The sequence below is a fragment of the Falco biarmicus genome, chromosome 5 (assembly GCF_023638135.1).
Source record: "Falco biarmicus isolate bFalBia1 chromosome 5, bFalBia1.pri, whole genome shotgun sequence".
Taxonomy (NCBI): Eukaryota; Metazoa; Chordata; class Aves; order Falconiformes; family Falconidae; genus Falco; species Falco biarmicus.
Window position 1 is genome coordinate 87,067,359 of NC_079292.1, and position 26,274 is coordinate 87,093,632.

The 26,274-nt window shown below is 50.1% G+C and overlaps 1 protein-coding gene across 5 annotated transcripts in view; it reads right to left on the reverse strand.

Annotated features, from left to right (window-relative positions):
• Positions 1–1,942: 1,942 nt before the first annotated feature.
• The window catches only part of LSAMP (limbic system associated membrane protein), a 313,890-nt gene continuing 289,558 nt past the window's right edge, over positions 1,943–26,274 (reverse strand). For 3 of the 5 annotated variants that reach the window (XM_056341356.1, XM_056341360.1, XM_056341357.1), the window contains 2 exons: positions 20,651–20,686; positions 1,943–2,611 (listed from right to left, as the gene is read on the reverse strand). In XM_056341356.1, the coding sequence (XP_056197331.1) occupies positions 2,514–2,611; positions 20,651–20,686 (134 nt within the window). In that variant the 3' untranslated portion in view covers positions 1,943–2,513. The remainder of the gene's footprint in view (positions 2,612–20,650; positions 20,687–26,274) is intronic. The other 2 variants (XM_056341358.1, XM_056341359.1) reach the window with 1 other exon arrangement.

Below are 26,274 nucleotides of genomic sequence, written 5' to 3' on the forward strand. Positions count from 1 at the left end.
GGCAAGATGTTCATAGACAGCAATCCCCACTTTCCTTCCTGGCAGGGGACCACCCAGTGGGTATCCCCCCCCCCCCCCCTCCCCGGACTACAAGCCCTGTTTCCCCCTTGCCTTTGACAGCGTGCAAGCACAGCTGCCAGTTCTGCTGCTACTGCACCAACTCACAGGGCAAAGAGAAAAGCAAGCTTGCTGGTTCTTGAAAGCTCAGCGGTGCCAAGCACCTGTAGAACACTGTACCGTCATGGGATGGTCACTCGATTTGTGTGGGCCAACTCAAGTTCCTCCCTGCAAATCCCTCACCCTCCAAAAAAACCCCCATGCAGCTACCTGATAAACCCTGTTTTATCTTTCCTGCTGTAGATGCTAGGGCTTATGACCAGCCAGAAAACACAGTAGCCTTCTCCCCGCTGCCCCTGCCTGCACACATACACTGCAGCCACTGGAAGGTATGACTGTTGGTGTCCCCTCTCCCATTGTTTTGGCTCTTGCAGCTGTCCTGTTGCTGGTGTGGCAATTCCCAGCCACCACCCAGCATTTTCTTAGCCCTGTTTCTGACAGCTCGTTCTCTCCCTCTCCTTCTCCTCACTCAGGAGCCACTGGAGCATCTCCTGTTGTCACCCTTGCATGTGATTCAGCCATGGGAAGGGTGATGGCAAGTGACAGCCCTCTCCAGCAAGACCAGCACCCTTCAGATGAGAAAAGAGAAGAGTGAGGGGAATTGTGCTGCCTACTTCTTTGCTGCACCACTTTAAGCTCCTTCTTTATAAGCCCAGGATTTTGGACCTGACATTTGTTTTTCTTCTTACATTCACAGGTCCTGGATATAACCCCCAATTTGTTTCAAATGTGGAATTTGCAAAGTGAGCTTTGTAGTAACAGTGGTGTACAGTACACACACACGCACACACACACGCACACTCACCCCTACATAGCGCATGTTTCCTTTTATAACAGGGAGGACAGTAAGAACAACAACAAAAAAAGGGTATTGGCTCTATTTTTGCATGACTACCAAAATGGTTAGGAATGACCAGATTGTGGTTTTCACATTGAGGCATTGTTCCTACACACACACTATACCTACAGGAATGGCTGCTTGGTGATGTCCAAGGTGTCATCACTCCCGTCCCACCGGCCCAGCCTCCCCTCCCCTGGAGGAGGGGGTGGCTGCGCTCTGCACTCCGCAGTGCTCCAAGCCAGTCCTGGTTTCTTCTGCTTATTTGGACAAATGCACATGTGTGCACACCCCCATGCGCGTGTGCAAGCACTCATGCGTAGCAGGGGCTGCTATGCTGGTACTTGAAGGCTGAGAGCCAGACAGGTTGCAGGTGGGAGAGAAAAAACAGGCTAAACAAGGGTGCAGACTGACTCTTGCAAGCAAGGTGGCCAGGAGTCAAAAAGCCAGTGAGGACTCCGGAGAGGGGACACCATGGGAACCTGTGTTGCATCTGCCCTTCTCTCCTCACCCCTCTTCTCTGCCTGAGTGATCTCTCAGCATCGTCTCACACTTACAAGGCAGGACATTATCTACAGCAGGATGAGCATATGTACACATGGACTGTTCCTTTTGCATGCTTAGAGAGAGCAAGAGAAAGACAGAAGAGAGAGAAGACGGAGCGAGAGCCACACATACACGCATGCACGCACGCACACAGGCATACACGGGAGAAAGAGAAAGACACCTGGTCGAATTGAGGGGGGAGAGGAAGAGGATCAAAAAAAAGAAAATTATGTTTTCAGTAGAGTTGACACAGCTTAGTTCAGGCCAGTGAGTGTGGTTGCATGAAGGAGGGGACAGGATAGGTGTTTAGCAAAGGGCTGGGTGCACAGGAGTGCAGGGTAAAGAGAGGAATGGGTTCTCCACAGGACACCAGTGCGCAGAGAGCTTCAGGTGACTTGCTCTGGTTTGTGGCTTTTTTTTTTTTTTTTTTTTTTTTTTTTGATTTGTTTTCAAAAGTATGAACTGGCTGAGCACTGGCTCACAAAAATGACCCAGGGCATCCAAAAAGTTAAGTGGCTATAGACACCGAAGCAAAGACCTCTTTCTGCAAAAGAAAGAAAGAGGAGGAAGGAAGGAAGGAAGGTGAGGGAGTATGGAAAAGAGGAAGGAGGAGAGAAAAGAAAAGGGATCTTCTGTTTGATTGGCTTTGTGGTTTTGTTGGATTGTTTATATTGCAGCATCCTCCGGCGACACGATCCTTGCTGGTGCCCCATTCTCTTCCTTGCTTCGTGTTGCCTCCTAGATGGTTGTGACTTGACAGCCGGCTTGTCAGGTTTTGGATTAAATGTTGCTGAGTCGTCTTTGCTGTAATTTTTCCTCTCCCCTCTCTTCGCTCCTGAACACACAAAAGTTGTGAAAGAAACAGTCCTCTCTCTCTCCCCCCCCCTCTCTTTTTTCTCTCTCCCCTCTCTTCGCTCTGTCTCCTGTATAACGCATTTTGTTTTGTGTGTTGTTGTTGTCGTGTTGGTTTTTTTTTAATTATTATTATTATTATTTTTAATTCTGATTTGTATTAACATTTGCTGAGTAGGCAGAGCAGGGATGCTGCCAGCAGCCACAGTGGGACGGCCAAACTCATGGAACCGTTGTCTACTCTCCCTGTGCCGGGTCCTGCAGGGTGCGAGAAGGGAGAGAAAAGAGGACAAGATTACACAGGGTTGGGCGAGGCAAGAACACAGGAACACAGCGCTTTGCTCCCAGGCTGCTCCTGCAGCTGGAGGCCGGGGCTGCAGGGCACAGCCACCTTCCCACGTAGGTGAGCCCCCATCCAGCCCAACCACAAGCTCCTGCCCACCAGCTCCTCAGCATCCTCCCCTCCCGCCCAGTGCTCTGATGGCATGTGGCTCTCCCCAAGCAACACCCAGGCTGGAGAAACAGGTCGTGGAGCACGCGGGAAGGCTTACCCACAGCTGCCAACCCCATCCCATCCCTCTCTGTGCCTCCGGCTGGGAGCAGCTGGCCACCCAGTGTGGGGGCACGGCTCACACCTTGGCACAGCACACACACGGCCCGGCCACCTGCCTCGCACCTCCCTGTTCCGCCACCTTCCCGGCGGTGGCCCTGGGATGCCAGGGCTCAGCTCGTTGTAATTCTGCGCAGTGACCAGTGCCTGCCTGCAGCCAGACACCAGCTCTGCGGGGGCTGATTCATCACAGCAGTCCGATCAATAAAACATGGGCTCAACCGGTGGACGCCTCCCCTCCCAGGGGCTGTGCCGCAATTACTTGTTTCTTAATCGGGGTGAAGGAAGGCTTCGCGGTTGTGTTTATGGCCCTGTGGCACAACACCTACAGGGTGGGGGTGCCGGGGGTGCCAGGGAGGCTGACTTTTTTCGTATGGGTGGGAAATGAACTTGCATGCGTGTGCGCGCATGCACGGGGGTCTGTCGGAGGAGGCAGGGAGGAGCGCTCTGCCGCAGCAACAAATAATGCAGCCTCGCTCCAGGAATATTAAGTGCTAACACTCCTGACATCTTCTCATTCATCCTCTCATTTATGGGCTCCCTTTTCTGGATGGCTTTAAAGGCAGCGATGCTGTTTTAAATTCACCCTGCAATACCAAGCCTTGGCAGCCTTTTCTTTGCAATGGGGCAGGGTGGTGTACGTGGCTATGGTTTTGTAAATGCATGCTCATCACAGAATCATGTATATGTACACACGCATGTATGTTACACATGTATGCATAGGTACATGCATATGTATGCATAGGTACATGTTTATGTATATGCAGCGTTCTACGCAGAAGGGGTGCAGGAAGATGCTGTGGACCTGGAGGTAAGTCTGTATGTTGGGACTGATCCTGCCACAGAAGAAGGAAGACATGCTTCCCACCAAGAAGAGCTATTTCTAATGACAGGGAGAGCCAAAAAACCCCAAAGGAGAGTCTGTTCAGGAGAGCCCCATAGTGCAATTACTCCCTCTCACAACCTGCGGTTTACCAGGTGAAGAGCCTCTCTGCTGAGTGAAGCACAGGTGCCACAAGCTTGCTCAGCAGCACAGTCACTACTAAATCTAGCTGGTGACTATAAGGCAGCAAATCTAAGAAGAGTGTCCTCAGAGTCCCTGAAATCCTGTAGCACTTTCATTTGTAAGATTTCTTCCTAATGTAGCTCATTGCTTACTAGATCAGCTGTTTGTGACCCAGTTCTATTCTTTCATTATTAAGTAAGTATGTGCTGAATTGTGTGGAAAATTTATATTCCATCTATGGCTTTTTTCGGTTAGTCCCTCGTGTTGTGTGGCTTGTCACATAAATCCTACAACACTGTTTTTTCACTCCTTGTTTGGGTGACAGGAACTTGTTTCCCCCTCTGAGCTCAGGAACAAGTTGAAGTTCGGCTACTACACTTACCCGACCTATATTTCAGAGAAAGCATCTTTCATGATCAGATAATTGGGTGTAGGCTGTTTGGGACCATTTGCATCCCATGTTGGCAGTGAAGAAGTCCCAAAACACGACTTCTCTGGCCCAGCAAAATAACCAAGAACACAACAGGCAGGGTGTATTGCCCACAACAAGTTTTCAGCCATCGCATTTTTACTGATTGGCTAAAATACTGTTTGTCTAATGCATACATGGACATGTATATATCACATACATAGGTGGGAATCCTCCTCCTCCTTGCCACTTTTCTAGGGTGCATATGCAATCAGAGCAAAGGCATACGTTGCTATGGTGGCACCCAATACACACCTAGCACAGCAGGGGCAGGGGTATGTTTGGCCTTGGCTGGGGTACTGCTGCCTTAAATAATGTGGAAGTGCGTGGATTGGGGGTTGTGTGCTTGGTGGGGGGTGGGGGATAGATGTATGGTATGGTATGGTATGGTATGGTATGGTATGGTAAGAGATAAGCTTTTGCAATACCTAAGCAGAAGGGAGGACACACAAAGCATGGTGTGATGAAGGACTTGGGAGAGGGTCACATCAGCTTCTGCTCTGCTTGAACTTGTGTGCAGAAGCTTGAGGATATCTGACAAGGCACAACTCCCATCTCCACAGCTGAAAAACAGGGTGAGCTATAGGTCCTCCCCTGATAAGCACCCTGCATGTGTCAGTGAGGCAGAAGCCTCCCCACATGTGATCCTGATCATCTTCCACACACCACCACACGCTAATGCCACCACTTGTCTGCACCAACAGCCCACATGCAGCCGTGTGGGTGCCGGGCAGCGTGTTCCAGTGACTGGGGGGCCTGGCACCCAGCGTGGCTCAAAGTCGCTGCAGCCCCTGCACATAACCCCAGGTGCTATGTGTAACCTCGGTGTCTGCCAGCAGAGCTAGTGAGTACATGCCACATACGCCACATTTACTGGCATACCTGTTGTAAAAACGGGGGAAGGTTATAGTTCAATTGCAAAATCTTGAAAATTTTCGGAATATATTCTCAAAGGTTTTGTGGGGTACTAATTGCTCAAATAATAATAATAATAAAAAAAAGAGTGGAAATGTGAGGAAAAAAATTAAATATTAATCTCTGAGTAGATTTTGTGCAGAAAGCACTGTTTTCAACTCATATATTCAGTCTTCTGGCCTAGCCACGCCTGGGTACGGCCACATTGCACCCTGCTCCGCTGTGACAGCCCACGCGTGCACATAGGCTTCTGCGGGTGCCTGTGTGCGCCCCCACCGTGGGAGCCGCGGCCCCGCAGACCCCCGCAGACCCATGCGTGGATGCCCGGGGGAGGGGGGAGGAGGGCACGTGCCTGTCGCGTCCGTGCAGCCCACCACCCGCCCGCTCTCCAAGGCGCCCACGCCGGCCGCCGCTACACCCACCCAGCCGCGCAGGTGCAAAGTGCGCGCAGGCGTGGGGGTGCTCGCCCCCCGCCATGCACCCACACGGGCAGGCACGCACCTGCCACAACACAGGCAACCGCCCCTGCACCCCTGCTACAGCCAGCCCCCCGCGGCGCGCAGCCCCCCGCCGCACACAGCCTTGCGGGCTCCCGGGTCTGTCCGCCCCCCCGCCCCGGGACCTCCCGCCCCCCGCAGCCCCCTACCCCAGGTCCCCCAGCCCCGCCTCCCGCAGCCACCGCCGCAGCGGGCGAGGCCGCGGTCTCCACCGCCCCCTGGCGGCCGCTGCCGCGCCCCGGAGCCGCCTCCGGTTCAGCATGGCGGGGAGGGGCCGCAGCGAGAGCCCCCGCAAACCCCGCTGCGACCCCGCCGCGCTCCCCCCGCCCCAGCCGAACCGCTGCGCCGCGCAAAGCCCGCTGCGGGGGCGCGGAAAGCCAAGCTGCGACCCCCCGCAGCGGGCACGGGGGGGGCTCTGGCCAAGGGGTGCCGCTGGCTCGGCAGCCTCCCGCTTCCCTACCCTTGAGCCTGCGCTCTGCGAATTCGCTGTGCAAACTGATCTCCCGGGCTAATCATTCCCCTGCAATTTGGCAGCGCTGCGAAGTTCATGACCGTGCAGCAGCTTTGAAGGGGGTTCTCTTCCACCGCAGCCAGGGAAGGAAATTGGGTTTCTGATGACGGTGAGTTAATACGACTATCTGGCAGCATTTCACAAATAAACACTTCACGGACCCCAGACCCCAGACGGCTGACCCAGTCAGATCACATTAATCAAATCAAGAAGGAGCAGGCTGAAAATTGGCAAGGACAAACCAATTGCACTTCTCTTCCTTGCTCCAAATAGTGAGGCATTTGGACACCCAGTGCTGCAGGTGGACCCCTGCCATGCTGCCTAACCGTGCTGCAACAGCCCCACAGGACACTGCACCCCGTCTTTCCAAGGGTTTCTTCGTGCCACACATTCAGCCTGTGTGATCCATATTGGTGTCACGGCACGAGGTAGACTTGGCTGAGATTTAGAGCTGTAGCTCTCCCAGAGCTGAAGGGAATCATGCGCAGCCCCCATGCCATGCCATGCCACGCCATGCCACGCCATGCCATGCCATGCCATGCCATCCCACCCCACCCCATCCCATCCCATCCCACCCCATCCCATGCCACCCCATCCCTCTCCCCAAGGCAGGGTAACCCTAGCTGTGTCCTTAAATTTAACCACGGGGAAACCAGAGCCTTGCCAACATGACATCACTGCTCCTGCCCACCTGCGGTAACGGCCCCTTGCACCGGCTTTGCACAGAAGAGGCACCAAGGGTCCTTTTCTGACACTTCCAGCAGAACATCTCCATACTTTTGAGTGGGGATGTGGAAGGGGTGGCAAGGCCGTTCAGCATGGGGTTTCAGTGATTGCACCTGGTGCAAAAGGCCAACACTTCCATGCAGGGTGAAGTGGAAGGCTCGTTGCACGCTCTCATGTGCAGTGCACTGCTCAGGCGGTGCTGCAAGAGCTTCACCAGCCTCATACACAGAGCCAGTGGCACCCACTACTGCTAAGGTTGCCCGACCTTTCCATTATAAGGCCCTGTCTGCATAGCACTTTAGAAGCATCAACAGGGCAGGTGGAATGATCCTATGCTGGGTGTTTGCCTTCAGCTGATTTTATAGTTTTTACGTGGAATACCAGCAGCCAAAATACTTCTGCTGTGCCTGACAGCATGGCTTGAGGAAGGAAAGAATTTTTATTTTCATCACAAATAACCCACCAGGAAGCCAGTGACTGTCCCTCAGAACATTTCTCTGCTCTGAAGCTTTGGCTCAGAGCCTTGCAACAGTCCAGAGATTTAGTCTTGCAAAAAAAAGAGGTAAACAGCTACACAAAACTATCTGCCTTCAACACCCTTGGGAAGAATGTCCCTGCAGACTTCACACATCTTGAATGAATTTATTGGGACCACCTCAGCCTATCAGTGCTTTGACCTCTCACTGGTTTTAGCCTCCCCCCCATACAACTGGCACAGCTGGGCTTGCTACACTTGCTTCTCCCTGGAGGGCTGCAAGCTAGGCTAGCCCAGGTTTCATCATAGAGGTCATGGGGATGTATGCTACTTTGCATGTTATAGCTGAAATGCTTTTTCTCCCGTGTGTGTGTGTGATGGCTTATGAACTGCTCCTGCTCCTGTGAAGAGTGTAGGGAAAGCCATGGCAAGAAGAGTGTTGGGGCTTGGGTGAGATGGTAGAGGGAGAGGGGAAAAGCACAGGGTACTGCTTGCGTTCATAGCAAACCGCAGCCAGATTGCAAACCAAGAGCTTCTCTCTTCCTCAAAAAACAGCCTGGCTCCAAGAGGCACATACTACAACAAAAAAGCAGCTCTATTGGGTCAGTCCAAGGGTCCTGTCTATCCTTCAGTCCTGTCCCCTGCAGGTGCTGGATGGGAGCCAGCTGGGAGCACATGGCCAGCACAGCATCATGTTGGCCTGCCTCAGGTGCTACGGAGTCATCCTGAACCAGCAGAACCTGCACTCCTTGGCAGATTCATTTTATCTTCCATGAACTTGTCCGGTCACTTCTGGACTGCCTGGAAGCCTTCCATATCCACAACCTCCCTCAACTTTTAAGGACCACAGTGGCAGTCAGCTGCCAGCAGTGATATTATGGCCACACATCAAATTCTGGCGTTACGTTCTCCTGTGACATTAGGACCTTGGCATTAACAGAAAGCCTGGCACGCTGCCTGTTACTAATTGCTACCTGAACTGGCTAGATTAAAACTGTCTCAGTCACTCCTTGCTCTGCAGTCTCCTCTGCTGCCTACAGGAAGGCTAAGGAAATTTGCTCACTGTGGGAAGAATTAGCTGGTCTCCCTAGGAAAAAGAAAGCTGAGCTTTTTGTCAAGGCAACTGTTAAGAAAGCAGCTCCCCAGTGTCAAGCCGTTGGTGGCTATGGGATGCTCAAGTCCTGAATTGCAGAGCTGCAGGTCTTCCCACCAAATCTGGGGCACAGCTGTTACTGAGCCCTTGGGGGATGCTACCCAGGCGGCTGAAGGGAGCACAGTTTAGCAAAGAGAGGACTTGGTATGATGCCCCCAAAGGCCTAAGCAGCTGAGACTTCAGTGGTGTATCCTCTATGACACAGGCTCATCCTCCAGAGATGAGGCCAGCTGCAGAAATCACCGAGAAGGGAGCAGACTTGTGAGATCTGACCTTTGTGGGATGAATAAAAGGGCCCTTTTTCTCCCTGCCTTCAAGCTACAAGGCGCTGCAACACACAGCCTCGGCAGCAGTGGCTGAGGGCAGAAGACTGCTTGGTAGCCCTGCACGTCCCTGCCTCGTGGCTGTTGTTGGCCCCTCAAAGCCTATAGTGCCCATTTGGGACTGGGGGCTGCGTGAGGGCGTGATACACACAGGAGGAAGGTTTTATCAGGTCAGAGGCATAGGAAAAGGCCGCTGTGATGAGGGATATAAGAAGGGGGTAACATGGACTGAGGCGGTATGATGAGTCTTTCACTCGTACCAGTGCAGGGCTGCAGCGTGGGAAATGATACCGGGGAAGGTCTTAAATTGCAATGGCAATACGGGCATGCTTGGCTGGGACGCTGGAGAGGGCGTGAGGAGATGTCAGCCAGGGTGAGGCTGGGGAGATGCGGGCGCTGATGTGAGCGTGCAGGCTGGGCAGCCAACAAGGACAGACCCTGGGAGAAGGGACGGAGAGGGCATGAAACCCAGATGCGGCACAGGGAGGCAGAGGAGGTGGGTGAGAGGCAGGTACAGGGGAATTACAGTGTTATGGGAAGAGGGAGTTAGTACCAGGAGCGTAAAGGCCAGGTGGCAGCACCAGCCCGGCTCAGACCTGCAGCAGAAGCAGGGATTCCTACAGACCCCTGCGGGCTGGATGCGGTGCTGCGGTGAGGCCCCAGCGCCCACAGACAGCTCTGAGGGAGGCCATGAGCGGTATGGACGGGGTGGCCCGGCAGCGGGCCCGGGGGGCTGCTGCGGAGCCCTCCCGACCTCGCCGGGCCACAGGCCGGCGGCAGAGCCGCGGGGCCGGGCCGGGGCAGCCGCAGCTGCCGCCGAAGCGCCTCTTCCCCGCCAGGTGGCAGCCGCAGGCCGGGAAGGAGCGGCACGGCGCCGGGCGCGGGCCGCTGGGCAGCGGGCGGGCCTGGGCGCTGCGGCTGGCCCCGGTGGCTGCCAGGGCCGGGGCAGCGGCCACGCACCCCTGTGGGACATCCCCGCGGCCCTGCACAGCAAAGCCCCCGCGGGATCTCGCCAAAGAAAGGGTGGGAGCCCCGCGTGCTCCCCGACGCCGCTGCCCGAGGCAGCCCAGTATGGCCACGGTTATGTGCCACGGGAACCTGATCGCCACCTGTCTGCATCCCTCCTCAGCCACCCCATCCCCCCTCAGCTACCCCATCCCCCCTCAGCTACCCCATCCCCCCTCAGCCACCCCATCCCCCCTCAGCCCCCCATCCCCCCTCAGCTACCCCATCCCTCCTCAGCCCCCATCCCCCGTCAGCTACCCCATCCCCCCTCAGCTACCCCATCCCCCCTCAGCTACCCCATCCCCCCTCAGCCCCCATCCCCCCTCAGCTACCCCATCCCCCCTCAGCTACCCCATCCCCCCTCAGCCACCCCATCCCCCCTCAGCTACCCCATCCCCCCTCAGCTACCCCATCCCTCCTCAGCTACCCCATCCCTCCTCAGCCCCCATCCCCCCTCAGCTACCCCATCCCCCCTCAGCTACCCCATCCCCCCTCAGCTACCCCATCCCCCCTCAGCCCCCATCCCCCCTCAGCTACCCCATCCCCCCTCAGCTACCCCATCCCTCCTCAGCCCCCATCCCCCCATAGCTACCCCATCCCCCTCAGCCCCCCATCCCCCCTCAGCTACCCCATCCCCCCTCAGCCCCCCATCCCCCCTCAGCCCCCATCCCTCCTCAGCCCCCATCCCTCCTCAGCCCCCATCCCCCCTCAGCTACCCCATCCCCCCTCAGCCCCCATCCCTCCTCAGCCCCCATCCCTCCTCAGCCCCCCATCCCTCCTCAGCCCCCCATCTCTCCTCAGCCCCCCATCCCTCCTCAGCCCCCATCCCCCCTCAGCTACCCCATCCCTCCTCAGCTACCCCATCCCTCCTCAGCCCCCACATCTCTCCTCAGCCCCCGCACAGCAGTATCCTTGATAAAATTGCTCGAGGGGGGCAGATCTGACCTACTTGGTCATCCCCATGAAAAGCAAGGCATCTACACACTATGGCAGCAAGAGTCGGTTGCAGGGAGTGGTGGTAAAGTTTCTAACCCATTCTGCTCCCTCCACACAGACACTGCCCCCTTCTGCCACCTCAGTCCCTCCAGCTCCCTTTGCTAACACCGACAGCATCCCTGGAGGGGTCCTTAAGAGAGGGGGACAGAGGCTGTGCTATGACATGTAACCCTTGTCAAACAGGCAAATGAGGCCAGACTTGCTACACAAAGCCACAAGTCTGCTTGGTTGCACAGAGGTGTGCCTCCGAGTATTGTAAGCAGCATGGTCACCACCAGCAGAAATTGAACCTGGTGACTTTCAAGTTTCCCAACGTGGATTTTAAAAAGGGTCGCCTGAGATGCAAGCAGAAAGCAGATACATTCCTAGTCCATACCCGGAGGGAAAAAAAAATCACCCACCCATCTACAAGTTTCACACCCAGATTTGCCACCTAGATTATTCTGCTGGGTCCTGTGTCCCATCATCTGAGTAAACCAAAGTGGGAGACAGGAAAAGAGACAGTGGGTGCCAGTCTTTCTCTTATTTACATTAACAAGACTCCAGGGCTTGACTATATTCAGTGCTGACAGAGGAGAGCCCACAGAGAATTACGAAGGACATCAGAGAGCTACAGGCTCCTCATTTGCTTTGGGGAATCTGCCCTTGGGATCCCATGAAAGAACACAAGGTAAAACCTGGTATAAGAGGATCACCAGCCCCCGTGAGTTGCTAAATGGAAGTGAGGCCAGGAGGAGGCATGGGACAGGCCAGGAGGACTTGTCTGTGATGGAAAGGAAGGAGTGATGGTAAACCAAGGAGAGCTGGCCTGCTGTTCTTCCAAGTGTTCTCCACCCTGAGCAGCTCTGGGCTCCATGCTGTTGAGAGGCCAACTCTACTTACAGCGAAGGCTGGAGTCCTGCAGCTTGAGCAAAGAGGAGGACCAAAAATTAGGGAGCAATGAAAATAAAACTCTAAAGGAGAAGGTGCAAGGGAAAGGGGATGTGCATCATACAGGTCTCCGTCATCTCACTCCCTGGGGCCTGGAGAGGCCTTAGGTTTTACACTTGCCAGCTCCTCTGTAGGAAGTAATTTTTCTAGTCTGTTGACTCTCTTGCCAGGGCTTCAGAAGATGAAATCTTTATTATCATGAAGGCTTAAAAGGGAGGAATACTGTTAATTCCATTTTCAAGGTCATACTTTGAAAGTTATTAATTTCTTTCTTCCAGGGCTTTGCACTCTACTCTGAGGCTTTAGGGATTACCAGCTCCTACCTACTAGGGTTCATTTGGGGCTTTTTTTGTTACCACTTTCCTGTTCCCCCTCCCCTTTGAGAAGAAGACATGAGTTTTCGCTCCCTGTTCTTAATGTTGAAACTGTTTTGTTCATTACCTGCTTGTACCCCATTCTCACTACCAGTTCTGCTCCTGTAATTAAAACTTAACCGGTACTGCAGTGGCAATAGGCTGGCTTTTCTCGAGGTGTAAGTACCACTGTGTAAACTAGGGAGGATGCCCTCCAGCAACTCTCCAACAAGATTAAGGAAATGTCTCTGGTGTCTATCAATCTTAGCACACAGTTTAATGTATTTCAGATTTTACTCATGCTTTTTTAGCACTGAACAGTTCTTCTCCATGTTTTGGAGCTCATTCATGGTGTACTAAGTACTCATCTATCATACCTCATGTCTTAGTGAAGATTCATTCTCTAATGCAGCTCACCCATCCTTCCCTAAGGCCTAAAAAATATCCCTGAAATTGTATTTCTCAGTGTCTTTCTGAGAAGGTCGTGGTGTTAAAGAGCTGGCAGCTTACACAATTTATCCTGGATCTGGTTTCCAGTACTCCTAGTTTAGAACTGAACTCTTATCCTGACCAGTGAGGCTGGCAGTGGCTAGAAGACCACCTACGTTTCAAAGTTACATTGATCTTCCATCACCAGATCTGTCCTGTAGGTATCAAAAAGTTCCAAGGTTTTTCTCACAGCTGAAAACCAGCTCTCCCACCCTTTCCATTCCCCTAGCAGCTGGAGATTTGTTTTTTTAAAAACACTTGGCCAACTACGGATACAAAATCAGTTACAACAGATTTGTCTTCAAACCATTGAAGACACCCATCCTACAAGCAAAACATTAACAAAACACAAAGCACAGACTCTTTCAGGGGCCATCACAGTGAAGATCTGAGCTTTTTCTGCTTTTTATTTCCTAGGATACAGCAGTCCCTCCTCTGCTCACCTCTCAAGCACGTGTATGGCACAGCAGACCAAAGGTGATGCCAGCACTCTGTCTAGTGTCTCAGTAGGCCACAAACAGCATAGCCCTCCTCACCCAGAGCACACACAACCCTAGGAAGCAGGTTTGCTAATTGGAGGCTCTGGAACCTCTTGAGAAATTAATATTTTCATCAGCTTTATGTCTGTTTACCCACTTCATCCCTGCTATGGTTTCCCAGAAGCTTTGCTGGGTATTTGGCACAGGAAAGATTTCAGCGGCTGTGGACAGAAATGAAGAGGGAGTGGGCACACCAAGGAGAAGGAGAGCAGGAGAACTAAACCGGGGTGGAGAGTGACCAGCATGCTTGAGGTTACTCTTGGTACTGAAATCCAGTCATGCCACAGCTTCTGCCCTTCCTAATCCTTCTCCTATAGTACCTGCAGCATAGTGTCTGCCCAACCTGTCCTTGGGGTCTTCTTAGGGCCACCACTTCCCTCTGGGGACTCCCTTCCAGTGAGCTTAGCAGGGACCAAGCCTTGGTCCCATCCTTCCTTGCCCAGGAGTGGAACAATCTAGAAGGGGGTTTTAGCTAGCCTTCACCAAAGGCTGCTTCTGAATGACAAGAAGTACAGGGCCTATCACGGGAACACTATAAACAAGCCTGTGCGCATCTCTGAGTGTTTCTGAGAATCAGAGATGTCATGAGAGTCACGCTGGCCCCATGGACTGGTGTGTCTCTCTGAAGCGTGTGGTCTAAGTACTACTTTGTGTCACCTGTAGTTCTCATCAAAGTACAGATGCGTGTCTGTGTATGCAATTCCAGAGTGGGATTCCTGGTCACCTCAGTGCCCTAACAGTGCAGGCATGGCTTTAATGCCTGGTCCGGGCATGGGAAAAGCCAGAGAAGAAAGCCATAGTGCCTTCCCACAGCCTGTTCCCAGACCAGTAATCGAAAAGGGAAAGTTAATACAGCTTGAACAGTTTACAGGCTGAGCTGGCCTTCAGCTGAGTGAGTTGGGGCAATGGAAAAGATGCCTGCAGCTGCTCCGGTTCCTCCTTTAGATGTTCTAGGGTGCCTGGAAACTGCTCAGTGACTGTGGGATGTGCCTCTGAGCACGGGGTGAGCGCATACAGCGCATGAGGTGATCTGGCTCAGGAGCATACTTGTCAATCAGTGTGCATGTGTATCTGTAACATCGACTGTAGAGGCTGCCTGATGGGACCCCATTGAAGCTATGCTGGTTATAGCACATCCTTCTCCATGGCCTGACCCCTTGCTTCTGTCCATGCATCCATTCCCCAGATTGCAGAGGGAAATGCAGGTGACGGTATGGAAGGGCCAAGCACATTTCTCCTTTGCTCGCCTTCTCCCTAGGCCTCTACCTTTTGCAGGGGAGCTCTTCTGACAGACCTGCTCACCCCCAGGTGAAGGCCTGTCAGTGGCGCTCTGCTTTTCCTGCAAGCCTGATTTCTGTAGAATGGCTGATTTCCCCTCTGGGCACCCCCTCCCTCCCAAATCCCGCACCTCCCTTCTCCCAGTTGTTTTTGTTTTTAGAGAGAGCGCTTAGACAGCTGTATTAATCATGCAAGCCCAGCCATGTGTAATGTGCTTTATCAACAGCAGAGCAGACACTGAATGGCAACCAGTTCACAAGCGGGCCCGGTGCAGTGCCTGAGCTGGGAAGATAAACCTTGCTGCTTCCCAAACCGACTTACCGTCATAGGTTAGTGAATGGAGAGACTGTTCACTTGGGACAATAACCAGAGGGGAGGCCAAGTTGTTAGCAAATTGTTGAGTGGTTTACACTGGAAATGGAAGGGGACGGAGGAGGACGAAGGTGGAAATTACCCTTTGGTCATTTTCTCTTGAGGGCTGGAGGAATTTTTGTGTGTGCATAAGAATTAAATCAACACAACACTGGCTGTTCCTCATCCTCCTCCTTGCTGCCCTCCGCACTTCGGTCTGAGTCAGCCTGGCTGGCAGCTCAATACAGAATGTAAGGAGAGCACGAGGGAGAGAGCAAGGATTTAGGTACACCTGCTGTGCAGTGGGTATGAGTTGCCTTCATGATCTCTAAGGAGAAAGGTTCCGTTGATGGCTTCAGAAACTCATCTAACATACAGATGGTATCAGGCTACGAGTGTCCTCTGGGCTGGGGATATCTGGCTCAGGAGGGTTATAGCCTGCCCGAACTCTGCTCTGCAGGGTGATCTGTCCATGCTACAACACTGATACCATCAGTGTCCCTACCGGACAACTGATTTTCCATGGCAGTTGCTTTTCCATGGGTTTGCTTCTAATCTCTGCCATGCGGTTGTGTATTTTCCCCCAAACTCCACTCTCCCACCTGACTGCTGCACTCTAACCTCTGTTTTGCAGGGCTGTTCTGCATGTATGTAAAGCCACACCTGTGGCTAAATAGACCTTGAAATGCCTTCCCTACCCCAGTGCAAGGGCCCAGCTCAGAGGAATGTCTTTCTGGGACTTCCAGTGTCAGTTCCTACCCCCTGCTGCTGCTCTTCCTCACTTGCTGGATTCTCCACAGCATTGCTACTGGAGAGGGTTATGCAAATATATGCAAGCCAGGGCTCATTTTGGAATAAATCAATCTAAATTAAAATTAATGAACATAAAGTACAGAAACAGATCAAGCAATAAAGCTATTTCTCTCTCTTCCCCCCTGTGTCTCTCTTCAAGAAAGCTGGTTTCTTTTCTTTACACTTTTTTGAGAGAAGAAGCTGACTGGTTTTCAATTTTTTTTTTAAACAGTCTCAGCAAACAGAAACTGTCTGTTGCTATTCAGAAAAAACCCACAAAGCAATGTTAGTAGCTGTAGTAACAAATAATTCTTGGCATTTCTCTTTTCCCTAAGATGCTGTTTCCAGCTGCATCTCTGCTACTCCTTTTGGAAGACACTATCATCACCTCTGACTTGTACTTTATTCACTTTAAACAACATGGTCAAAATAAGATACAATGCCATCTTTTGCCTGGTACCTATGAAATAGCAAGAAACAATTAATATGACATTGGCCTTCTGCCTTCATGCTGTCTTGTCCTTCTTGTTCCCTTGGCCTGAAACCCCCGCAGGCTTGGCACCCAATGCAGTCCCAGCCTTCAGTGCCTGCAGATCTGGCAGGGATGGACATTGACCCTGAGCAGTAAGAGAAGCTTGCCTGCCCGAGCATCCATCCTGCAGAGCCATCCCCTTCTGCACTCACCAAATGGGGAATCAGCTCTTTGGAAAGTCTGGCTGGATACCACCAGTGGGAAGCAAGGAGAACTGTGAGCTGTGCTTCCCACCCAAGGTCATGGGTGTTATCAGGTACCAATGCCCGGGGCTCAGCCAGCTTTCGAGGAAAAGAGGCGTGCTCCAAGTGCTCAGGCAAAGACCACTGCAGAGCGGTGAGTACAGCTGAACTACAGCCCCTGAACGCCTGAGGATTTACGGAAATACCAGACTTGCACATGACTCCAAACACGCCCTCCTGTGCTCGGTTCATATGGCCATTATTTTTCTATGTCAGAATTACAATAGGCCAAGATTGGTTATTTTGCCCTCTTTGTGTTTCTTTATGAAACTTTACAGTTTCCCCAGCTCTGCCAACTAGTTTGTTTCCAATGTTGCGAAGGTTTGGGTTTTCACTGACTCTTTCTTGGCACCCAGCTGATAAAGCACCCTCTGGCCTCAGTGAAGACGACTCCAGAGATGGATGGGCTTTTTAGCTGGCCACACCATACTGGGAGGGCTGGTTTCTGTGGACTGTTCCCACACCACTACCTAGTCAGCAAACCCTCGTAACGTGTTAACCCTTTACAGTCTGTACTCTCTGATATATTCCCCTATGCTTCTCTCCTTAGCTTTGAAATATTCAGATGTTCATCCTTCTGCCAAAGCAGACCCCACTGACATGAGAGCTGCCTACTCAGCAGAACTGACGGGGCCTTACACTAGGGAGAGCAGAAGGGGAGCAGAGATGGGTGGAGGTGACCACTGCGACAGATGAGCTCTCTTCACCACAGCTAGGCCCTCCATAGGGAAGGATGAGGACTGAGCGGGTATTAGAAAAAAAAGATGCTCTCTGTTTCCCACTCTGGTCATCGGACCCAAATGAACATCTCTTTTCTCCCTTCCCCCGGCTCCCACCCACCTGATGAAGGCATTAGTGACAGTACAGGCTACACGGGCTACAGCTAAATGGAGACTAGCTACGATCTACAGTCATACAGGGTCATTCTCCGATCAGTGCACGTTTTGGCAGAAAGACAGGACTGCTCATTCTCCTCTTCCCTCCCCCTCCACTAATTACTAACACACTATTGCTGTAATCTTTTGTCACCCTATTAATGGCCATAACTTCATCTGATCAGGCCCCAAAGACTGGCACGCTTGATGCCCCATGGGCAGTTCTGGATGTGCTGCTTTCTGGGGAACACAGCACCCCCCTCACAGAGCTCCCTGGGCATTCAAGCTAACCACACTGAGAAAGGCCCTGGTTAGTCTGTGCTAAGCCTTCATGACAAAACTCCTGTAAGGCAGACTCACAGGTTTTAAAGCCCATCAGTATGGCAAAGCCATTCTGATGTGGACACTAGGTGCTAATCCCAGGGGAAAGGAGTCCGTGTTCACAGGGCTGAGGACAAGAGACAATGGAGGACAGAGATGGAGCTAGTGCCATAATTATGACAGACCCCTTTGAGGCTCAACAGTGACCCCATTTGTCCTGTCATTGGCAGGTATGGTGTGGAATGTGCAAATTCTCCTTTTCCAGAAGAAAAACCCTTTTGAAAAGCCACCTTTTGCAGTAAGACCCCCTTTGTGACAGCCAGGCCAGGTCTTGTGTCATCCCATTATAACATGATGTTACAATGCAGACAGGAAGATGTGATGATGTGTCATCCTAGAAGACATTTTGGGGCATTTTGAGTGCCCGGCTGCAAAGTCAGGAGGGATGGAAAATTTACCAAGGACAATGCAGTTGAGAGCTGAATCAGCTGCGCTCCACCAGCCTTTTAGGAAACTGCCTCATCAAGTTCAAGTCCCATGTGTTTAGTTGAATAGGCTGCTTCTGAATCTCTAGCCTGCTTGAAAGATGTTTCCACAGCAGCCAGCTAATGATAGCAATGCATGACTACAGTACTCTTCATCTCAAAACACCTTCCTTTTAAATTAATGCTCAAAACCCCACAGGGCAGGGAAGAGTTACCAAGGCTTAAGAGAAATGGAAATCGAGGGAGGAAGAGGGAGGAGGCTGTGATTCTGGTCATTGAGGAGAGGCTTATTTGAGAACTGAGGACTGCATCTCAGAACATCAACTCATAGGGAGAAAAAGGACTAGCAGGAAAATTTTATACCTAAGGTTTCTTTGAAGGTGAACAGCGAAGTAAAAGCAAATGTTGAGATAAGTGCCAATATCTGTGCTGAACGCCCACATTGGAGAAGCCGGTAAGCGCTTTCAGAAAACAAATGAGGTCCAGCGTATTTAAACTCTACATTCCCCCTCTGCAAAATCCTCTTTGCATGTCCTGGGTCACTGGAGATATCCCAGCATTTGGCACCACAAATTCCTGGAGATGCCTCACAGAAGTGATGTCACACCAGGAGGTCATTCAAGATCCTCTCAGGAGACTGGGAAGTCATGAAAGGAAAAAAATAACAACTTCAAAGACAGAGGGGGAAGTGTTTCAAAGGATTGACTAAAGCTGTGCAGGATGGCCTTGGCAGCTTGATTAGGAGAGGTGTTTGGTATGGAAATCCTGGCCTTGCTCACTTGCAGTTTTTGCTTTATCATTTAGCTTAATGGACTACTAATTCAAAACCAGCTGTAAACAGGGCTGGCTATGAAAAAAATTAACACTGCCTGCCTGTAGAATTTAAGGATATATAATAAAAATAATCATAAAAAGAAAGAGCCTTGGGTTTTCCATCAGACAAAAATATTTGTCATTGAAAATTCTGCTTAAAAGAAGAACACGCAAAATTGGAAAACTCCTCAAAACCTTACATCCCGAACATCCTCAGCAACTTTAATTTCACATCCATGCACAAGTTTCATTTGCAATACATACGATAATGGTGTTTAATTGGATTTATTTTTCCACACTAGGTTCCCAATGGCCTACTTTACTCCTTTTCTCAGCTCCTTGAATGTTATTTACAAATCACTCTCTGGGATTTAATTTTAATGGTAGCTTGATTTCTCCCTCCACCCCTCCTCTTTTTGTAGGTACTTTTCTTTAATTGTATTTGTGGATTTGCCTTTTAAATAGGCAATTGTGACTACATCCTGAGCCTGAGTAAGTTGCCAAGAGCAGAGCTTGATTTGAAAATGGTAGAGTAGTTAAATGGGGCTGGTGTAACACCCAGCATTTATTGTTCTTTTCATGAGAGTACCTGCAGGTGCTTTACTTGGGCAGGTGCTCTTTTGCAAAACAACACGGGTTCCTAATAACACTCTACCCCAAAGCTCTGTACAGACATTAACTATTCAGGCCTCCGAACATCCTATGAGTTGAACACATCTTCATCACATGGCAGTAAAACAAAGATACTAAGGAGCTCTAGGCCAAGATTTTTTAAGTGAATACGGGGACTGCCTGCCTTATTATTATTTTGTTTCAAACACTGCTTTCAAATGCTGTAGCCTGCTTTCTGGAAGTGCCCAGTCTGCACTTTTTCAGAGTCTTGAGGTTGCATCCAAGCCCCCGAATCTCATGTGGATGTCGGACCTGTGCTGTCTGGACCTGAGGCATGCTTGGGCAGCACAGAGACAGGAAAAATACCCGGACGCTGTTCTGCCTTCATACCTTCTTCCCTTAAAGTAGACGGTAACACCTCACTACACACCTCTTTTCATGTTCTCTGCCTCAAATGCGGCACTATGTGACTGGCAGACTGGGGGCGTGTGACAAGAGGAATGAGAGAACAAAGTGTTTCACCATGAATACTTTGCACAACTAGAGTGAAAAAGCCTCCTGGCAGCAATTTAATTTTTAGCTTCTCACTTGTCCCTTCCACTGTCTCTGCAAATTTTTTGGTCTGCTTATGCTTTTGATCCAAATCCGAACATGTGGGCAAAGACAGCTTAGGATGGCAGTATGCATGAGGTGTAGGTCTGCAGGCATATTGAACCTCACTGAAGACTGTCCAGACCTAGGTGAGGACACAATGTCATGGCTCAAAGCTCAGCTACAGGTTGTTGCTGTTTCATTGGTTGTTTTATTGAAAAGGAAGGGAGGAAGTGGAAGGATGAGGGAGGTGAGCAGAAGAGACCAAATTACGTGTAGATGAGAAGGGAAAGCCCTTGTTTTCCTGCATTTCTGAGCTGTTTTGCCCATCCTTAGCTCTGAGCATTTTTCAGGATGATGGAGAATGACCCAGCTAAAGAGCTACTTCAACATAAAACATATACTGACCTGGAAAAGGATTGGGGAGTGTGGGTAAAACTCGTTCTAAGGGGGGAAAAAAAACAATAAGCAACATGCAGGAGAAAAGGACAAGCCACTTTTCACACAAAGCAAGCAGCAGATACAAACCTGATGGAGTTGTCCATCCCCAAATTATATGAACTAGAGTAGGTTTCATCTACAGAGCATTTTGCTAGCCACACCTAATATATATCAACATCCCCTGGGACTGGGAGTCAGAGAGAAGTCATTTCAAAACCTAAACAAATAATATCCACACAGCAAGAGGGATTAAGCACCTGCAGCGAAGGTAATTGGAGTTGATGGGCCATATCTCCCCTCTGACTTTCAAGACCACTCATGTCATCACACTAGAGCTCCTCTTAGCTACACCTCTGGCTGGAAGCTAATCTTGGCAGAGAGGTGAGTTGTAGAAGTCCTCCATGGGTAGTTGCCGCACCCCCCAGAACCTTCTCCACAATGGATTTCTTGCCAGTGACATGTCCCCTGAGGATCTGTGCAGGGAAGCAGTCACCCTGGGGAATCCTTGAGACACTGTTTCTTTAGAGCTTTTGTATTCTGAGGTAGACAGAGTTTTTGCAGACTCATCAACATCTAGTTGTACATAGAACCTGCAGTTTTGTTTATAGGGTTTTTACACTGCATCTTCATTACGCATCACACAAGGATCTTAAAAGGATTGCACAGACACTGGGGGAAACCAGTGTCAGAGACCTCAGCTGGAGGCTAACGGTGGTGTTATTTTGCAGTTTTACAGATTGTGCAGTTGATGCACAGAGCAAGGAAGCGATTTGCCCAAGGTCAAATGTTTAACTGTTGGCAGAGCCAGGTGCAGAACCAAGACTACAAACCCCCAGGCCTGAGAGTGATCACTGGGTCTCCTTTCATTACCTTCAGAGTTGCTGGATTCCTTGTACTGACTGAGCCAAGTTCCTATTCATGGACTGATCAGCAGGTCGATATTTAACTGTAGAGATATGCCACTGTGCAACAGTAGATAGGCCTGAGGCAATGAGCTCTCTCCTGGTTTACCTGGAAGGACAGTGCTAAGATCATTGCTGATGGACACAGAGCTTGGCAGGATGCATCAGCAGTCCACTATAATTCTTTGATCAACCCAGGCCCAGCTATTTGGAAGCCAACGCTCTTTATATAGCACCCTTAGCGCAAAGAGCAAGTTTCTGCCTTGCTGGAGCCCACTGGGACATAGCAGGTCAGGCCCATCATCTGGTGACACTGGCAGGTCTCCTGCCCTCATGGTGGTAATGGAGCTGTTTGACTCCACAGCAGGCACAGGAGAGTTGTCTCTTGCCTAGAAAATACACAGCTAGCCTGGATCTCTGTGCTTATGTAGCAACAGGGGACTATTGTTCTGTGAAAGCAGGCTGTTGTGCTGACATGACTTCCTTGTTATTCAGTTTGGTTAAATAACTCAACTCCCCTTTACCTTCTTCCTGCACAGCAGGCTGCAGACTGCACAGCATAAGCAGTAAAAGGAAAGCACTACGGCCTCATTATCATGCTGCTTTCTATTCAAGGACTCTACCTCTGTTCCCCCTTGCCCGCTGCTGAGTGCTGCCTTTACTGCTCCATCCTGGCTCATTAGGAGTGTCTCAGCCTTGCCCCCTCTGGCTGTCACCCTAACCACTTTCCTCCTCTCCTGAGGCCTCCCCCCACCCCACCCCCCATTATTGACAGCCCCTGGGAAAAGACAGGGTTTGCACTGAGAACCACGGAGAGAGATTTCAGCCACAGTCAGGCTCCAAACCCTAGCAGCAACCACCACAAGCATACGCTCAGGTGCAACAAAGCGTGGGCAGAGAGTTGGCAGAAGGGGTGTAAGCGTGTGCACACAGCTAGCACTTGTGGTGGGGCACTCACAAATAATGACAAGTTAGAGGCAAGTGCCAGCTCATCTTAGGAACGTGCCTCTTGCTGCGATCAAAACTGCTGGACTGTAACGATAATTCTACCTGAAGCCTCTCGAGGAGGCAGGGGTGGGATCCTGTCTGCTGCTGCTTCTAATTGGCACGGGCCTTGCCAGCTGCTGCCTCACCCCTGTGTTCTCTTACTCCCTGAAGGGTGCAGAGGATGCAAGCTGCAGAGGATGCAGCAGGGGACCTGCTGAGGTGGCAGTCTCCTATAATTGAGACAATTTCACCAGCTGGGCTGCATGAGGATGTGCAGCACTGCCCTGTTGTCTCCTGTTTTATCCTCTGGGATGGGCTAGCTCTGCTGGAGGCAGAAGTCAACTGATGTGGATAAGCTTTGCTTTCTTTCCTCTGCCTTGCTAGAATGCACCAGGTGCTGAGCCTGCTTCTGTATGCCTGTAGGGATGTATGTGTGCTTGCTTATACATCACACAGGTGCATGCGTATGCATACATGCTCATGTACACGTAAGCCTATGTATCTGTACGCTTGTACAGCAGATTTGTATCTGGTATATATACACAGATTTACGCTTCTGTATAGTGGGGGTTAAGATACAAATTGTGACTTTTACTCATAATGCTTTTCATAGCACTTTTAGCTGAGTGGAATGGAAAGAAAACATGTTCCCCTCTCCTAATACACTTAGGGAAAAAAAACCCTTTCCCACCAGTTGTGGCAACTCTTTTCACCACTGTTGCTCTGCGATGGCAGCCCTGGCTTGGCTTGGCCTCTCAGTCGGGTAATTCTCAGAGAGATCTGTGTTCCTTCCCTTTTCCTAGGTCTCACACTGTTTTGTGCTTGGGGATTACAAACCTTGTTGCTAGGCTTTGCAGAGCTGAATCAGCCTACTGCCTCCCTAATGCTGCAAAACACGGTCCTGCCTCCCAGCTCCTCATCTCCACAGATGTGTGACACAGCTTGCCCTCTTGCATGGGCTCTAGTGCTTGTTGAGCCCTTCCACAAACTAATTCACTTCAGTACAACAAAAGGGGGGCTTTTTGGGGGGGTGGGTGGAAAAACTTGGTTATTTTTCACCAGTGCAGCAGGTTAAACTGGCTCAGCGGGATGTCCACTGAGTACCAGAGTAAGGGAGAAAACAAAAGCATGCAGCAGGGTGCGCAAAAGGAGCGGGCAGGAAAGGACGGCAGCAAGTTATTAGATCAGTTGTATCATCAGACTGTTCCTGAGTACTATCTCTGCAAACATATTCCATATTGCTGCTGGAGACAGGTTCCTGGGTAAAAGAGACCTTTGGTAGGGCCATTTTTATGCTGTTGTAAACTCAGTCTCCAGGAGCAAGGGGTATAAACCTCTCCACCTGCAGCAATCCTGCTGCTACATCCTTTAAGAAAGATCACTAGCTAGCTATTCATACAGCTCAAGGGAGCTGCTTTTGTATTTTAATGCATCTTCTATCTATGGCATTGACATCTAAAGCACTCAGTCCCTCCTAGAGTTTTTCACTGCTGGCTGAGGTTCCCTGGAATGGTAGCCACCCATTTTTCTCTGTTGCTAAACTGTTCTTTCACACCATTTTGCTAGCTCCCCTTCTGCCCTCCACCTCAGGCAAAACTGCCAGTACCTCATTATTAACTCGCTGGAGGTTTCTTCACTCCTGGCTGCCATTCTTTTTTGCGCTGCAATGGGACACTGAGAAACCAGCACTGTATCTGCCTCCCTAGTGGGATGTTGCCCTACAGTGAGCTTGTTCTGTATTTAAAAAAGAAATAAAATCTCTGATTCTAGGGATAAAAACCACTTCCAACTGTTTGAGTATGTGCTGTACCTTGCAAAAACTTGGCACTGCTTTATTTTTCTGCCTGGGTATGTGACTGTGAGTGTGCATTACCTGTTATTTCAGCTACTGTGTGATCACTACAGCATTTTTTTTTTTCCCCATCTGGGCTTGTAGTTTTTTCCAGCTGCTTGCTTTATCTTTATGAAGCTGGATTCCTTTCACTCATTTCCCCCTGATTTCTTAACCTTAGAAACACCAGCTGTAGACTGCCTGATTTTTTTTTTTTATTTCTTTCTCTCTTCCACACTAACCAGGAGAACAGAGATTTCATGAAATAGTATGAAGCAATTGCACACTGAAGAAATAGGGATTAACCAAGAAACAAAAATAAAAGTTATAAACATCCACTCAAGATCATCAAATCTCTCTCAGCTCCTGCACCTCCATTCTTCTGGCCCTTGTGAAGTTCTCTAGCACTGTCTAGCGTAAAGAGGCCTTGAATTTCTAAGCTAAAAATGATGAAGAAAATCCAGCAACTTGAAAGGAGGAAAGTTTTCCCCATACACATCAAAAGGACACTAAAATAGGACCCTCCCTGTTCCAAGTCATCTTTAATAGTTGCCACATTTCCTCCTGGAATAGTTAATGGCAACTTTGCAAGATCTCCTTGTGTCTCTTATGGGTTCTGCCACTCACTTTACGACCATGGGTAAACCACTTCTTCATTCTGTACCTTACTTTCCTACTGCAAAATGGTGCTAATAACACTCGCCCATTTCTAAATAACTTGTGATATTAAAATACTAATTTCTAGCAAATCCTTTGAGATCCTTTGGGGTGATTTTCTGAAGTTACGCAAAATGCTCTTCTAGCAAAACCAGCCCCCCCAGCTAAAATCATGTGTGCATCCATACATTATTGAATTTCATCTTATATTTTGTTTCAGTGATGCAGTTCAGCTCATCTGTGTAACAGGAACCAACAGAGAGCACCAAATTTAGAATTCAGCCACAAATAATGCATTCTAAACTTAGCATTACATTAATATCAGCAAGAACAAATCTGGAGTATTTGAAAATTGTGTTCCAGATTGCTGCCTGAGGATTTTATTTGAATCTCATGACAGTCACAAGACCAGGGTGAAAAGACTTTCGAAGTCAAAATTTGCTTTGTGTGCTGCAGTGCTACAGGAAATCAAATATATATTATGATAATATCTGTTCTTTAGAAAAAAGCTTCCACAGAATATGCCCACATTTTGCAAAAATTCAAACTGCCACAACATGAATCAAGAGGTGGTAAACAAAAAATGCCAATGGATTTATTCTTTTGCACTACATCTGTTAAAAAATAACCTAACCAAAACATTCTTTTCCTGATGGTTTGATTAATCCGACCACACACAGCAGAAACTAGACTAAACTGCATTCCATACCAACACTGCTTTATCCAGCTCCCCCCCCCCCTCCTTTTTGTTGTTTGTTTCCTGTTTAAAAGGACATGCAAGTTGTGGCCTGAGAGTTTTAATTCAGTTTGGGACTATCAGAGGAATACAGCCCTAAGTCACTTTTGCATCTATGTGTCCATTCCTGTGAGTGGGTCATTCTGCTGCAGTCGGTTTCTGGTGGCAATAACAACGCGTGGTCCAAGTTGAGGCCAAGTTTTGGACCTGAAATTGGGAACTGCATTTTCGATACACCACGGTTTGTACACGTGGGTGGGTGGTAGGAGAGGGGCACGGGCTCAGTTTAGGGTCAGGTTTGAATCAGTTGCAAAATCCAGAACCAGCAGGTAACTCTGCTCTACAGTTTGGTCTAGTCCTAACTTCTATCTGTTTACACTTACTAGGACAAACTCAGTAACTGAAAGGTAGCAGGATGAGATCCAAGGAATTTTACTCCGTATTTCATCTGCTGATTACTTTTCCCTCCATGTTCCCC